The following is a 17874-nucleotide window of genomic DNA, read 5'->3' on the forward strand; positions in this document are numbered from 1 at the left end:
CCCAACATCTAGCCCACTTCCAAATTCAGTGTTGGTCCCCCTTCCATTCTCACTTCCATCACCTTAGTTCAGACTATTGTTACCTCTTATTAGAACCACCACCTATAGCAGCTTACCTGGCCTCCTTACCTTCCATCTTCCCTTATGCCATTTAATCTATAATCATGAACAGAATAGCTTTTCTTAATGTACAGTCCCAAACAATAGCAGAGTAACATGTTTTTATATTATAGTCCCACGTCCTCCTTAATGGTCCCCCAATGTCTACAGCTTCCTTGGACTGACATTCAAGACCTTCTGTGATCTAGCTTCAACCTACCTTTCTGGCTTTACTTCATATGATTTCCCTCTACCTTCTTTCTATTATAGTCAAATTGCACTCCTCCCTTTCCCCCAAATGCATTGCCCTTTCCCCTCCTCTCTGCCTTTTGCTCACGTGATTCCCTATTTCTAGAATTCTCTTTCACTGATTCTCTTCACTCATTGGTCTGTCCACACATTCACGTGTACATAGGCATATATGAAGGTGTATGTACATTGGCCTCCCCTCTAGAATGCCCTCAACTCCTTGAGGGCAGAGACTATCACTTTGGTCTTTTTCTACCCCCAGCACTTATCACCACAGGGTCTACCTAGAATAGAGTAGGTACTTGTAAAATGTCTGCTGATTGATTCTCTAGCAGCTTGTAAACTCTGAAACTCTGATTCATTCTTGTCTTCCCAGGCCCTTGTACATTGTCTTGTATGGTCTCATTTTTTTTTGTTGAATTTAAATAACTTCCAATTTCTGTCTTTACTTAGCAATACCTCAAAACATTTTGAAGAATCTCACAACCATTCAGACTCAGACTAAACTCCAAAGACCACATTTGGACTCCAGATTCAGCAACCCTTTAGACAACCAGATTGGGGGACTTTTAGCTTCCAGGTCAGAAGGTCCTAAATAGAAGCCAATCAGCCAAAAGCATGTGTAATTCAGAAAGGGTATGAGACTGTTCTGATGGAACATCTTCCCCTCCCCCCCCCACCCCAAGCAGGTTTATAGAATGTCATTAACACTGACTACAATTTTGGGTTACAAACCACTTTCACTCCCAAAGGAGCCCTCTAATAGATGACCTCTAGAATTCTCACTTTGAGATCACAACTGACATCTCCTGGGAACAGCTCTAGAGGGTCATGAGCCATTACAAATGAAGCAAGCCATGCTTGCCAAGTTCCCCCAGAAGGGAGCCAGGCTACTCTTTCACTCCTCCTGCCCTCTCCTCTCTCCTTTACTGACAGTGATGAGCACCATAATTTATGTACACCATCTGGGAGAAGAGAACACAATATCAAAGATGTTCTTTCAGGAAAAAAAAAGAAAACAAATTTGAATGTGAATAGAAAACCTTCATCATTAAACTACCTTGTGGTGAAAGGTGCTTAATCAAAGATTTAGAGAATCTGAATACATGATGGGGGCACAGCGGATGGAGCCTGGATGTAGACTCAGGAACACCTGAATGTAAATCCTAATCCTGAGCCTTACTGTCTGTAACTTACCCTATCTAACTTACCCTGGATAAGTCACTTAACATCTCTGTTTGCTTCAGTTTTTCCATATGTAAAGTGAGGAATATAATGGCACCTGCCTTCCAGGGCTGTGGTGAATCAGATGAAATAATATTTCTGAAGCTCTTTGTAAACATTAAAGCAGCCTATAAAAGCTTTTCTGATGAGCAAAAACTCTGTCATAACTAAACTCACAATAATAAACTATAAACATTGAGGACAATAGTTTGGCATGCAGGTCTCTAAAAGAGTTTTAGTTTTTGGCAAAATTGGGATCCTGAAAAAAATCAAAAGAAAATATACCTGCCGTTTTTCTTGCTTTCCTGAATATTTAGGCAGTTGTGGTTGGGTGCTTCTGTTATGCTGGAGATACTGCTAGGACCATGTCCAATAGTTTAGATTTCCTCTGGGACTCAGGGGCCAATTAGTGCATTTGGAGATCCCTTGGGTAATGTGCCCAGTGAGAAGCCATCCAGCCTTCTCAGGGAGGGCCCAGGGCAGGGAGACTCACTGTCTCGTGACTTAGCCCATGATGCTTGAGAGCAACCCTAGGCAAGTGAGAGGCTCCCTGGTATCTCTAGGACATTCAGAGCCCTTTTCAGACTGGACCCTTCCTTCATTCCAGGGGTTCTCTCTTTTTAAGAACCCCAACTTCTCATATGCAGTAGACCTGGCTTCCTTATTATCTCTCACACATGGTGGTCCATCTCCTGTTTCCACGTCTACATGCTGGGTCCCCTCTGTTCCTGGAACGAGCCCTGCTTCGCCTCTGCTTTTGGCTTCCTTGGCTTGCTTCAGTGCTCAGTGTGAATGCCCCAGGCTTCCCTAGCAGCTATTGACTTCCTCTAAGATTTTTGTTTTTGTTATTCAGTTTTATCCAATGTGTCATGGCCCCATTGGGGTTTTTCTTGGCAAAGGTACTGGAGTGGTTTGCCATTTCCTTCTCCAGCTCAGTTTACAGATGAGGAAACTGAGGCAAACAGGGTGAAGTGACTTGCCCAGGGTCACACAGGCAGGATTTGAACTCAGTGTTCTAGACTCTAGTAAGTGTCTGAACTCACAAAGATAAGTGCCTATTTAAAACTAGGCAAGACCCTAGAGGTCTGCTGGAGCAACCCCTTCATTTTCCTGATTTGTAATCTGCATCTTAGAGAGGTTGAGTTCCTTCCTCAGTTACCCAGAGGTAGCATCTGCATTCAGACCCTCTCCCCCCACTCCCAGCTCTCCATCTGTTAAGGTTGTGTGGATTAATATGAGGGTGGTCAATTAATGTCCATGTTGGATAATCCAGATGAGAGGCCAAGAGGTGGGTTTCTTTTTTTTTTTTCTTTTAAAGCAATCGGGGTTAAGTAACTTGCTCAAGGTTACACGGCCAGTTATTGCTGGGTGTGGTGCTGAGAAGCTGAGCCCAGATTTGATCCAGGTCATCCCGACACTGGAGCCGGTACTCTTACTCGCTGAGCCACCTGGCCGCCCCTTTGAGGTGGGTTTCTTATGCCTAGTTTCTCCAGCATCACGAAAACCAGGATTTTAGTAAGGGGAACTACAAACGTTTAAACTAACTACTTTAATCATCGAATGATGTTAATTGGGGCAGAGAGGACAAAGAGGGACAATGGGAGTCCTTTCTGCATACTTTTTCCTCCTTATTAGGGAAACCGGATCACTAGAAGCTAGATGGCGCTGTGGATAGAGGGCTGGGCCTAGAGTCAAGAACCATGAGTTCAAATCCTGCCTCAGACAATTGCAGTTGTGTGATCTTGGGCGAGTTACCTGCCCTCAGTTTCCTCAACTGTAAAACCATGATAATAACAGCACCTCCCTCCCAGGGCTGTTGTGGGGATCGAACGAGTCCATATTTGTGAAGTCCTTGCTTAGCGCAGTGCTTGGCACAAAGCAGGAGCTTAAGAAACGCTATTATTTATTTATCATGAAGTAAAGTTGACAGCAAAGAAAAACGTAGAACCATTTTTGTTTCCCATGACAAGAGAGATGTCGCGCAGTGGACAGAGAGATGACCTTGGCCCTGGAGCTCGGGATGACTCACTTCATGGCCTCAGAGAACCGGCTAAGGCTGAGAGCTGCAGAACCATGGCCAAGATGTAGATGTAGAGAAGTCACAGGTCCCTCCCCCCCAAACCAACCAACCGACACCACCCGCAAAAACAAACCCAACAAGCAACTGCTGCTCATACTCCGCGTAGGCATAACGAGTTAAAGTCGAGCTATTAGGTTAAATAAAATTCATGTCATTTTGAGAGAAATTGAGTATAAAAGTTTGACATGTTAAAAGTGAGAAATAAATGAATCTCGTAAAATGAAATTAATATCAAAGTTATCTGGGAAGGAGAAGAGCTGCTAAAATTTTTATGCCTCAACAGGATGCAATTAATGTGTTTCTAATTTTAGCTGAGATGTCAAATTCTGAAGAAGCTTCAAATGCCTTTCCAGATGCCCTGAATGTTTGTTGATGGATCGGTAGTGATTATATGCGTTCTACTATGCTAGCCCCTTGGCTGGTGACTGAGCCTGTCTCTGTTCAGAGGACCAGCCACTAAGTTTAGGGGCACTCGTTGCTACCAGGTTAGGCCTCAAGTAGTTCATTCATTATTTTTAAAAATGGAACTGAAGAAGACCTTCTCCGAAGGCATATAGTGGCCCAAATCTGCATCAGTAAAAAGAATGCCCGAGCCAGCGACATCTCAGATTCTTGAAATGTTGTATTAAGTTCCATTAAGTGATGCTTCTTGCTCTAAAAACCCTTCTTTTTCTCCCTTTCATAATTTAGAAGGAAGAGACTGAGTTGAAGGAATATTTGCAAAATGATTTGTAATTCCCAGAAAAGGCAGATCTCTTAAAATACATTCTACTATGATCGTCAAATTATAGGAAATACAATCCTTGCTTTCTTGCTCTCTCTTTTGGTGGACATATTTCAAATCCTCCCAGGCATCTTTTACTTTCTTCCTTTTGGTAAATCATTTTGTAAAGCTTCCAGAAGCCACTTGATTCTCTAGGGAGTGCTGGCTGGCCTTTGGAAAATTACCTGTAGACTTTAAGAGTTGGTTCATAAGAAGGTCCCCAGTTTGAACTTCCCAGAGAGTAAGAGATGTTTACTTTTAATTGTTTACAGATGTTTACGCTCTCGTTACGGCTTCATTTCTGCAGCCACCAACACTAGACATCTTACATCAGGAGATGGGCTCATATGAGTATATTAACTTAAAAACAAATCATCTGGGGATACATTCCCAAAGAAATCATCCAGGTGTAGACTGGGTGCTTTTTGATTCACTCATTAACATTTTGTATCTCAAACACCCAAAGGTTTTGTCTCCTCTGGCAGATCAGCAAAAACACAGCAGGTGTGCATGAGTTCTAGGCTTGGGCTTTTAGTAACCATGGTTCCTAAACCTGATTGACAGCCAGACAAGAGAGGAAACCCTGAGAACTTGAAATAATTACAGTTTTTCTCTACATCAACTTTGTGGAATGAATTCACATTTCAGGAAGTGAATCTGATAGAGCACTATAATTAAGTACTGGGATATATTTAGGACTGACTAGATTATATTCATCAATACTGTATTGATTCCAAACTAAATCATTTTTTTCCTCTGATGAGAAATTATAAATGGAGATCACAGGTTCCCAGGAAATTCATACTCTGAAGTTCATAACTCTAAGGCTACATGTGTTGTGAGAAACTGTGAAGTCTTAATTGGAACATTCTCTTACTGTTCTTGTTAATGGTTCTGGGAAACAGCAGCTAGAATGATGTGAAAACTTTTCAGGAACCATTTTTGCATTTTCCCAGTTCAGTGGGGCCCAGAGTTTGATAGCCTTTCCAATAATAAGGGGCAGTGAGGAAGCATCAGCTTGACCTCACACTTGATATGTTATTTGTATATAGGAAAGGGCTTTGCAAAGCTAAAGGTGCTCTGGAAATGGACATTGTAAGTGAGGATGATCATTATTAGAAAACTGAAAATAAAATTGTGGCTAAAACTTGTGTTTTGTTATGTTAAGCCAATAGGGCAGCTAGGTGGTACAGTGGATAGAACCTGGAGTCAGGAAGACTCATCTTTCTGAGACCAAGTTTGCTAGTTGTGTGACCCTGGGCAAGTCACTTCACCCTGCTTGTCTCAGTTTTCTCATCTGTAAAATTAGTTGGAGAAGGAAATGGCAAACCACTCCAGTATATTTGTCAAGAAACCCTCCAATGGGGTCACAGAGAGTCGGACACAACTGAAAAGTGACTGAACTGCAAGAATAAAATGTTAAGTTGGTAACATTTCTTCATGGAAACTACTGAATTAGGCTTGAGAAAAATGGCAGGTGAATGCTGCTAACAAAGAAACTTCCATTGGTGCCCATGACAGCTACTGGATGGCCATTAACGTCTCTACTTTACTCCTTTCACAGGGTAGAGAAAACTCCAATAACAGGCACAGATAACTGGAGAGGGAGTGCTTTAGAGTCAATGCTCTCTTTGAGAACTACACTTACCAGAAGCCTGCGTGTGATTCAGCAGCTTCTGGCACACACAGCTGGAGGTGGCGCATCCAAGAGAAAGATCGTACTCAAGAGGAGGCTAGTAGATGGGAGGGCACCTGGGGAGGAGGGGGAGAGAGACGCAGAGAGATGGGCTGCATATGCAGCACACTTCTGGTGTGTATACAAGAAGCTCATGATGCAGGTGTCATCCCATACTTGGTGATGTTCAGGAGACTCCTATTTCCTATTGGTTTATACTTTGGAGCCTTAGCACATAAAGATGATGCGGAGACTTGGCTGAGAGATCAGTGAGAGAAGGCTTGATGCCCAGTTATGTTCTTAGCTCAGAAGTCAGGAGGGGCCCTGGAGCAAACTATCAGGAACTCCAGCCAAGTGACAGAGTCCTATGAGAAATCTTGGTATCCAGGTAAAACACAAGATAAAAGAGGGATGGAGAATCACACCCTTAGCTGAAAGATTGGGCAATCTCTCTAAGTCCCCCGGATAGCTCCAGATAATACAGAAAATACAGTCCCTGCAAAGACCTATCATCACAGCCACCTGTGGTCTTCTCTTTCCTCAAGTCTCTCTCCACTCCCTTTAGCAGAGGACCCTAACTCATCCTTGACTGAGAAAACAGAGATAATTGGCCTTGAGCTCCTTCTTCTCCTCTGTACCTCAAAAACCCTGGATTTCCTCTCTCCTTCATTACTCTAGACCCCAAAAGGGATGGTCCTCCTCCTTGGCAGTGCTGACCCTCTGTGTCTACCCTCAATCCGATTCCCATCTATGGCCTGTGAAGTCATGGACCCTTCCTAATAGTCAGACTTCTATTTACGAGCTTCTTCCTTGCTGCCCACAAACATGCCCTGTCTCCTCCATCTTTAAAATATAATCATGTGACCTCACCTTTCAAGCTATTGTTCCCTCCCGTCTGAAATTATATTGTATTTGCCTCATCAACATTTTGATTTCACATCTATGTGCACAGGTTATGTCCCCAATAGAAGGTAAGGTCCTTGAGGGCGGGGACTATTGGCTTTTTAAATGTGCATTTCTAGGATTGATCTCTTCTGATTTAGCATAGCTTAGCACAGTATCTGACACACAGGAGACTGAAGTGGCTCAGATTCTCTGGTGATCGAGAAAACCAAAGGGATGGGGAGCTATCTGAGAAAGCTCTAAGATGTCCTATCCCACCATGGCAACAGGACTCAGCTGCTTCCAGGTTGGTCCTCGAGCTCACCAACCACACATATGAACATTAAATATGACTGCCTACCTGAGCTAATGAACAAGAGGAATAATAAATCTGAGCAATCAGAATAGTAGCCATTATGAACAGTTTTCCAAGCATTCACTGATGGATTTATTCAGTGAAAGATTTTGGGGAGTTCTGTTTTAGACACAAAAGTCCAAATTCCCTAAGGCTTTCTTTGTGGGGTAGGGTTTATAGGAAGCTCAGCTTTCTTCAAAACTAACCTTTAAGGAAATCAAAACATTACTTCTCTCCTCTCATCTCCATTTTACAAGAAAGGAAGCAGAAAGGTAAAAATATTCAGCCAAGATCAAACAGTGAATAAGTGACAGGTCCACTTGTTGCACTAAGGGCTTCCACACATACAATCAGCGAGGGCTTTTTTCACTGGAATGTATTAGCTTTTATTAGAAAACAACTGATTTGTTGAAATCATTCATTTTTCAGTCAGCTGTTTTGGCATGTAGTTCTGTCTTAGAGCTCAATTTTTCCAAGTTTGTAAGTTTAAAATTTATTTTGTCACTCATTTCCAAAATTCATAAATTAGGGAACTATGAACTCTATGATTGCAGTGGCAATTTTGTCTAAGTTTTGTACCTTCCCCACTACTGACAATGATATACACACAATCCATATTTATTAACTTTAGGTACCTGTTACATAAGTAGGCACTGAAATGTCAAATTAAATTTAATATTATTTTGAATTAAGCTGAATTGAATGGAAGAAATTACCAAAATTATTTTTCATTCAGCACCAAGTGAATGAATGAAATGCCTTATGCTTTTACATTGTTTGTTTTAATGACTTGTAAAATGTTGTATGAGTAACTCATTATTCACAAATGATTTTTCCTATTATTTAGGAGATTGCATTATAATAAAATGCTACATACAGAGGCAGGAACTTTTGGGGAGGGGGTGGCTACTCTGAATCAACTTGTTCAGCACCATCACCTACCAAATGCAAGACACATTTTCTTCTGGCTTATTTTTCTTTTTGGCAACAAAACAGCTAGCCATAATGAATAGATTGTATTTAGTGGAGTCTTGAAATTTGGAAAGCATTATTTATTAGACCAGTTAAGCACCAGATTGTTACTTGTATTGTGTTTTAATCTGTGACAATTCATTCTGAAAGAATGAGCTGTAGAGTGGTAGAAATCCAGTCCAGGAGCTGCTGAGGGATTTCTAGTCACTCACACTATGTATTTATGACCCACTCCTTGGGCTTTGCCAAATTCTATGAATACTGGACCACATGAAAAAAGTGAGGGGAGTGCTATGGGAAAGGTTGGGATCATTTAGAGATCACTAATATTCTGCTTTAATCCCAGGGTTGAAAAGGCCATCCATGAGGCTAGATGAGGGCTGGCTTCCTCCCAGCCCTTGGGAGATAAGATGCTTAGATACAGAAGATGTCAGTCCAGACCTGGTAACTGTTGTGGGAGTCTGGGGCCATTATCACTGAGAGAGCAGGAGAATTTATTTGTGCTTCTCTAAGCTGTGCTTCCCAATTAAAGTCTGGAGAATAGATGGTGCAGGTGTAAACAATGGCCCGAAAATGACCAATGATGTGGCCGTGACAGTGACATGGATTGTCACCCTCCTGACACACATGGCGGTGACAAACATGCCAGATCTCCTGGTTGGTTTCTGAAAGTGTAACTGGCCACTTGTGCCCGGAGAATGAATAACTCCCATGTTGTAAACACAGTGCATTTAGGTTGGGTTTGGTTGAGTTCAATATGTCCTTTTCCCTTTCATTACAGAAAAAATATTCTTCTGATGTATTAGGTCCAAATGCTTTCTACAAAAAAGATAAATAATATGGCGGGGGGGGGTTTCCTAACCAACCAGCGTTCAGAGCTGCGATGGGTTATAATTATGATTGCTTTCTCCATCTTATACTAGACATTTGCTATTGGTGAGGAAAATGCTTTGTTAATTCTAACCAATTAGTTAGTAGGAATTTATTAATTGCCTAATATGTGTCAAGCACTGTGCTATGTACCAGGGATACAAAGAGAGGCCAAAACATAGTCCCTGCTCTTGTAATGGGGGTGGGGCTGAGGTGATATGCCCAAACACCAGGGACCAAACATGTACAGGCTAGAGGGGAGGCACAAGCAGCTTGGGCCTCAGGGAAGGCCCACTGCCCAAGGTGGATGTGAGGAAGGCTTGAAGGAAGCCAGAGAAGAGATGGAGGTGAGGAGGGAGAGCACTTCAGGCATCTCATCATCTAGGCAGTCAGTGCCGCCACTCCAGGAGTTTGGAGTGGCCAGTAAGGCTCAAGGCTGGGGGCTCACTCTTCACCCCACCCCCACCTTCAGTAAGTAAGAGCACAACTTGACTGAATCAATCACAACTATGAGTGGAACACAGCCAATGGATGGGGCCTGGACACCTCAATGCCATTCAGGTGCCTAGAGGATTTCTGTTCCTAGAGGGTGAGAGATATGGGCACACTGAGGATCTGGCAGATGAAAGGAAAGAGTTGGGACATTGAGCTGGACTTGAAAGGATCAAAGTCCCAGAGGCAACCATCCAGAAGAGAAAGAGAAAGTAGGACTGAGTCATGGCTGAGAAGGGAGGGAAGGAGGATGGTGGTGGGCCCTGTAGACATTTTGGAGCAGAAGACTGAGAGCCACCTCCCTACTTGTACCCACCTCCTCCAGTGCTTGGAAATGTTCCAAGAAAAGATCGACTCTTTCCCACCTGCCTTCCTATTAATTGATACTGTAAGATACTAGGCTTGTTTCTACATCTAAACATTTAGTGTAACCTGGATATAGCCTCAATCACAAAGAATCTAGAGGTTAGTCAGAAAGAAATATAAATGTAATTAGGATGAAAAGCCAAACTCTGGCCTATATGTTAGGGATTTTCCTAACTGGAGGCTCAGACAGATTGTGATTATAATCCTAATGCCTTATATAATAAGAACTCCTTAAAGGAGCAGAGGGAAGAAGCAGCTGGGGACACTGAGGGCAGGGGACATTAGATTGCTTCCAAGCTTAGAATGAACCAAGAACCGTGACCGAGTGTCACAGAGGAAGACAAGGTGGCCGCTGTTGCTGGATTATAGATAGTGGCTGAGGGAAGTAAAGTGTTAGAAGACCAGAAAGGTAGGAAGGGGCCGGTTGTGAAGAGCTCTAAAAGCCAAATAGAGGACTTCATTTTTGATACTGGTCAAAATGGGAAGTCATTAGAGTCTATTGAGTAAGGGGTAACATGGGCTGAGCTGCACTTTAAGAAAATCTTCTTGGCAGCCAAGAAGAGGATGGACTGGAGGCAAGGAGCCCAAGGAGAAGTTTGGTTAGTACAAGAATCTAGGTGGGAGGTGATGAGGGCCCTTAAAGAGGCCTTCTCATTACTGATCCTCCACTTATCCAGTTTATATTTGTCAGGAGGAGGGGATGCTAAGCCCACAAGCCCCCATCGAGTCAAGTCAATGAGCCACAGACAAGTTGCAGCACCCTTTCCTTCCCTTCCCTTCCCTTTCCTTTTCCCTCTCCTCTCCTCTCCTGTCCTCTCCTTTCCTTTCTTTTCCTTTCCTCCTTCCTTCCCTCCCTTTTTCCCTTCCTTCATTCCTTCTTCCCTTCCTTTCTTCCTTACTTCCCTTCTTTCTTTTTCTTCCTTCCCTCCTTTCTTCCTGACATCATGGAAACAGAGGCTTAGAACCTCATTATTTGATACTTCTTTGAATGAGACACAGGTAGGTAGGTTTATAGATCTTTTCATGACACATATTTTTTGGTTTCTGTTTTTTTACTTAACCTAGAAATAATCCCAGCAATAAATATATAAATATATATGCACTGCTGTATGTCAGGATAAATAAATAAATCAGACTATGAAGACGAATATTCATGTTTCTTATTTTCTAAGTGCTTTTGATTGAAAGGCAGCAAGCTAATATGAAAGCAGACCAGCAAAGGTGAATTAAAAGGGACCCCTAGAGCCTTGGAATCATCGTTCTATATCAGACATGATTTTTTGTGACTTTTTCTTCAATTTCTTCTTCATTGTGGATATCTACCTCTAGGTTTCTTTTCTCTACCTTCACAGTGGCATAAATTTAGATTTTGGGACCTATAAGTAAAAAAGTCTGGATCCTTAGGCAAGCATTTCAGAAAGGGCCCTTTTTCTATTGCAAAATAAAGACATCTTCCCTGGAGAGTTTCCCATCATGCAAGGCAAGAATTGCCTGTGCAGTATTTGTGCCCATCTTGGATAGGAACTGAGCTCAAAGATGATGATACGGATGCACAGAGACAGCAAGATGTGTAAGGCTCCCCAGAGCATCTGACAGCTGTGGGAGTGAGTTTTACCTGCTGTGCAGACCATTAAATTAGATAAAGTCTTTCAGAAGAAGATAGGACTTTACAGAAAACTTACCTCTTGTATAGTTAAAATTTTCTTCTTTTGTGAAAACAACAATGGATATATATTTTATGGCGTTAATGCAACTTATCTAAGAGTCACAGTTAAGAAAATTAAATCCCAAACTAGTTCCCCATCTCTGGCCCAAGGCCATCAATCTAGGGGTCCTTCTTCAAATTAATTAAAATTGAGAAAAAGGAAATATTTTTTATGACTGTTTACAGTACCAAGCAACAATAATGAAAATAAAGACATGTGACATGCACATTACTGTCAAAAAACACATTTTCTTATTGGTCACAATATGCTTTTAGTAAATGGGTATTTTTTTTTTACAAAATTTTCCCCCTATTGTCTATAAATTAAAAAAAATAAAAACAACATTTCTCTTACCTGAAGGATCTTATCACCAGGCTGCAGCAGACTGGATGCTGGCCCATCAGGCTGAACCCTAGTAACAAAGATACCCTATAAGTCAGAAGTAACAGAGGTTAGGATTCTATTACCAAGAACTAGGCTTTAGATTTGTTTGCTATTAATTCACACCAAAAACTCAGATTATCATTATTAACAATAACAAAAACTTGCAAAATGCTCCACTCATGTTAACTTCAACAATGTGATTATGGGTACCCTTGATGTACAGGGTCACCGTCACTAAAATAAAGGACTAACATGTATAGGAGAGACTACTCAAGCTTTCCAAGTGCACAATGGCATCATGAGTTCTTCTGACAGCATTTTCTTGTGAAGTTGGAGAGAATTCTATTGTCTTTTTTTTTTTTTGCTTTTTGGAGGGGGGAAGGTAGGGCAATTGGGGTTAAGTGACTTGCCCAAGGTCACATGGCTAGTTTTTTGTGTTGTGTCTGAGATTGGATTTGAACTCAGGTCCTCCTGACTCCAGGGCTGGTGCTCTATCCACTGCATCACGTAGCTGCCCTGGATTCTATTGTCTTAATTACAAACTCAATTATCTTTCATGTGTTCATACTCTTTAGTTCTGTTTCCAATGATTCCATCTACCTTAGAGGTAGCTCCTTCAAGTGACTGTATATTATTTATTCAGTGCAATGTTTTAAAAGCTTGAGTAGAAGCTGCATATACTGATTATTTTCACTGATTATCTTGTGTTCTGTTGAGATTTCATCTAAATCATTTTCTATTTACACAAAAATTGAAAGCATGTTGACTGAAATACAGATGGTATCTATATGGTGATGAAGTCTCATCAATTCAGGCCCTAAACTGGACAATGCATTAGCCAGTGCTGTGTAGACAAACCAAGACATTTACTGACTGAATTTTTTTTATCTTCCATCTTGCTCCTTGAACACTAGGTAGACACAGTTTTAAAGTGCAGAGTGTTTTTCAATATCAATATAATTATATCTTTTCTGTGGTTTGCACAACCATTTATTGTCTGCTGTTCTGAAGACAATATATTTTTTAAAGTCTAAGCTTTGATGTATTAATAAATGAGTAAACAAGCTATTCTGAATCCCATACCTCTATTTAGCCCATTTTTATCTCTTAATATTTGAGTTCTTTTTCAAAATTATATTGGATGTTTGCCACAGAAGATCTCCTTTGGATTTCCTACTGTTATCCTCCATGTTTAAAGGCAACATCACCAAGGGTGGCTAGGACTACATCATGTTCTAACAACAAGTTAGTTTCTTTAGTCACACAACTAGTTAGCCTACTAACCAAATAAATTGTTTTCCTGAAATGGCAGTTTAGTTAGTGTTCATTTAGGGTTAGTTTACTCAAAATGGTCAATGAATCAGACAATAGTAAACAGACTGTGTTACTCTTGTCATGAACCTAAGGCCTGGGGGAACCCACTAATTCTTTCCATGCAGTATGTGTGTGTGCAATCAGTCCCAGAGTCAGGGGAAGCTTTAAGGGTCCTTTGCTCTTGGTTGTTCTGCCATTCTGCTCCAGAGGATGAGTGATATCACCGCCCAAAATATGCCTTCACATCTCTGATTGTAGCAGCAGGTCAGGCTGTGTGAACACTATCTGTGATTCACAGCTTGAAGTTTGAGTTTCAATGAATTTTGTTGGCTCACTTGCTTCAGGACACTGGACAGGGGAAGCTGGGGGTCTCCTGTCACAGATGTCCTCTGTGTACATTCAGTCTATAGGAACAGGATTGTAGACAGTATAAGTGCACTTCCCTGGCTTTTGCTGTTGTTGAGCTGGTGCCCAGAATGGAAATGAGAACATCAAGTAAACCTTTTAAGAATCCCAACATGTTGTCCCTGTCAGTGGCAGGTTAATTCGAAGGTGCCACATAATGGGGTGCACCCCAGCCACTACCCTGAAGCCTCCTGCCCTGCTGACTGCAGTTTCCCAAAGGGCTTGTCTTGTTGGCTTTCTTGTTAAGGTTTCAGGTTTGTGGCACTGCTGGGTTAGCAGAAGCTGACTGCTTTCAGCTGGCATCTGATGAAGCTCACAGGTATTCTTAGCCTTTCAAGTTGCCAGTGTTTCCCAGAGGCCTGAAAGCTTAGATTTAGCTCAGTGCCCAGATGTCGTTGTTGTTTGGGCTATCTTGAAAAGTGAGGACACAAAGTAGATAAAATAAGTAGGATCCAAGCAAGGTGTGTGCGTGGTGTCCTGGATTAGAAACTCCCTCCACCATCATAGATAAGCAGTTCATCTATAAATTGTAGAATTAGAGACTTGATTGAGGCATTGAAAGGTAAAGTGACTTGTCCACGGTCTTACAGCTATTATGTGTCAGATACAGGATTTGAACCCAGATTTTCTTGGTTCCAAGGTTAGCCTTCTCTCTACCACATCATGCTATCTTTAATGGAAATCTAGACTTAAGTGAACATCAGTGAGAAAACTGGATAATTTCATTGTAGCATCGGATGGTGATTCAAAAGATAAATTGACAGCAATGCTGAAATACAGAAGAAAATCACCTGGCCACATGAAGGTCAAGAACTTTCTATGCAGTTTTCATTCTATTCAGCAAGAGCATGGCCATCATCATGTCCTTACAACACCACTTTCCACCTTCTGGACAACATGAAGCAATCACAGATGTGCCGGAGACACCAATGGAGGCATCGCATTCATTTTCTGACTCTTTACCAGGATGCCGGGATTCTTGGGGATGTGGGCTGGGGGCGGGGTAAGTGCTGGGAAGAATCCTCACCTGCTCCACTGAATTCCAACAAAGCAACCTCACAACCAACTCATCAGGTTACTATGATGCATTAGGAGGAGGAAAAAGCTCATAATGCCCTAAAGCAACAACTTCCTAGCAGTCCAATGGGAAGAGTAAAGCACACTTGAAAAACATCTTATTCGGCAAAACTACCTGGTTTTAAGTTTGCATATCTCCTGTATATACTTAGAAACAGCAGGCATAATAGATAAGAAGCTGGCCTGGAAACCAGGCTTTGACCTGGGTTTAAGTCCCATCTCTGACACACATTGGCTAAGTGACTGTGGGTGAGTCCCTGAAACTCTCAGGCCCCAGGCACCACTCAGAGACTCTCAGTTTCCGAGATTGTGTTCAATTGCATTGATGGATAGAGTTTCCTCCCCTGGGAAATCACAAGTCCAATCCCTATCTGCATCTATTTATAGGTATCTGTTGACTGCCCACGAGGATCTGAGTTCCTTGAGAGGAGGGGCTGGGTCTGTTTTCTCTTCATTCCCTGGTACTTTGCACAATGCCTGGCCTGGAGAAGGGGCCTCATAAATGCTTCATATAGAAGAGATTTGTTTTCTAACATGACCGTGTAAGCGCTGCTTTTTGAAACAAGCATGAGCACAGAGTGACTCCAGAAGAGCCTGGAAGTGCCATGGTCTTCAAGCTATTGTTCAGCCAGGAATAAAGTTTAGACTTGTCCAGATCAGCAGGTGCTGGGCTGGCACGCATGAGGCCAGACAAAATCTGAATCCAGCATTCAGCACAATCCCATTTTATGCACTTATTTATTCACAATTTTAGTCCCTTCTTCATGTCAATCACAATCAATTGGCCAAAGTTCTAGATAGCCATCCCAGGAACATTTCTGCTTTTGAGCAGTCATCCTGGAAGAAAGGAGTTTGGAGACATATTCCACAAGGGATAAGATGTGACTGCCAAGCAGATTGTCTGGCACGGAGACTACAGGAATGCGATCTGATGAAAGGAATGAGCTCTGATGTCTACAGGATACATGTCTGAAACTATAACTTTAGAGGACTTTAGTGATGAAAGTAAAAAGTTCCGACAGTCTTGGCCATTGCAACTGCAGACACTAAAACTGATCTTGCCCTAGGAAAATGTGAACTGCAACTCCCACTTATGGCATGTAACACTTAAAAATTCTAGACCACTCATCTCTGTCTCTGTTTGTATGCAGACCATAGCTCACAGAAAATGCCTAATGATGATTAAAGGAATATAATCCAGAACACATTAAATAATCTATCAGACATAGCATCATCCAAGGAATGGTGGGTAAAAGTTCAAAGGGTCATTCCAGAAGATAAATGATTCCTGGACGTGGCTAACAGTCACAGACTCAGAAGGTTTGTCCTCTTTGGTAGGCTCTATTACATGGTCCATTCTCACTGTGCTTCCCTTCCTGGCATGTCCTTCATCTGGGCTCTGAATCAGAATGAGACAATGACTCTAGAAACACAGAGACCCCTAGGGAACACACAATTACCATGCTTACTTCTGGTCACCTTCCCAAGGAGAGCAGTGTCTTGGGGCATAATAAGAAGGGAACACTCAGAAGCACCAAACAACCATGGCCACTGCTCTCTTTACTTTTATATACTCAACATCCAGCATAATACCCAGCACATAGTAGGCACTTACGTGCTTTTTGACTTACTGGCTGTTCCTGGAAGACTGAGGTTTCTTCAGGCTTTGAAATTCTATGATTTTGATCCGTATCCTTGGCTCTCGGACTTCAGACTTTCTAACACTTCCCAAAATTCAAACATTTAGCCACACTAAGCACCGTTATGCATTTCCAATAAATATTTTAATTTGACATCGCTTTCATCAAAATGGCCATTAGTCTATTGGTGGTCTATTGGCTATTCTGTTTCTAAAAAACACTGAATATCCAGGAATTTTGTTAGTATAAAACAAATACTCGTATAAGGAATTAAAACACCCAATGATAAAGTGCTAGAGGTGAACCATACCTTGGCTGATGAGTGTTTTAGTTACCGATAATGTTAAATCATATCACTGGTGAATCTTTCAAGCTAGCTGACATTAGTAGTCCACAGACTACAGTGTGTTGGATTGACTGAGAACAAAGGCCAAATGAGACCCTAAGAAGTAGAGGGAACACGATCTGAGAAATGAAAGCACCATTAACTGGAGGGACTGGGCAGAAAGTGGGATCAGAGGTGACTCTTGAAGGAAGCTAGGAGGAGGGAGCACTGACTTTCTCAGTTGCTGTATTATTACACTGTTGATTCATAGAAACTTTGTGTCTCCTAAAGCCTCCAGACCTTTCTGAAATTCTTGTACTTAGTCGTTAATTTTTTTGAACCCAAGTGTAAGGCTTATCATTTATTCTTCTTCCATTTTATTTTATTAATTTGACCCCAATAGCTGAGTTTCTCTGGATCTTTTTGGAGCCTGACTATTGTCCAGCATATTAATTATCCCTCCCAGCTTCAATAAGCATTTCACCAATGCCTTCATCCCAATCCATGACCAAAAAGCCAAGCAGATCAGGACTAGCACAAATCTCAGGGAGCTTCACTCAATGGCTGCCGATAACTTGTCCCTGAACTGCTGAAAGATGTTTTTGAAAAAATGCATTGCTTCTTAGGGTTTTGCCATAAATGTTGTTGGGCATTTAAAGGCATTCCTGACTCCTTATATTTTTATTCATGCAGCATATTATGGATTGATATAATTTATTATGTTTATGAAAGAACACAGAGGAGAGACAGACAGAGATGGAGATGGAAAGACAGAGACAGGGAGACAGAGAGAAAGAGGGAGAGAGAGAGCAAAAGAGGGAGGGAGAGAGAGAAAGAGAGAAAGAGGGAGGGAGGAGGAGGAGGAGAAAGAGGAGAGAGAGAGAGAGAGAGCAAAAGAGGGAGGGAGAGAGAGAAAGAGAGAAAGAGGGAGGGAGGAGGAGGAGGAGAAAGAGGAGAGAGAGAGAGAGAGAGAGAGAGAGAGAGAGAGAGAGAGAG

At 41.9% G+C, this 17874-nt stretch overlaps 1 protein-coding gene across 1 annotated transcript in view; it reads right to left on the reverse strand.

Annotated features, from left to right (window-relative positions):
* The window catches only part of LOC138164868 (leucine-rich repeat-containing protein 7), a 602064-nt gene that overhangs the window by 13874 nt on the left and 570316 nt on the right, over positions 1 to 17874 (reverse strand). Inside the window, exon 26 of the mRNA XM_069092797.1 lies at positions 12088 to 12162. Coding sequence (XP_068948898.1) covers positions 12088 to 12162 — 75 coding nt within the window. The remainder of the gene's footprint in view (positions 1 to 12087; positions 12163 to 17874) is intronic.

This window comes from Petaurus breviceps, unplaced genomic scaffold (assembly GCF_028583685.1).
Source record: "Petaurus breviceps papuanus isolate PSGF00001 unplaced genomic scaffold, PetGlider_PUasm1.0 207, whole genome shotgun sequence".
NCBI lineage: Eukaryota > Metazoa > Chordata > Mammalia > Diprotodontia > Petauridae > Petaurus > Petaurus breviceps.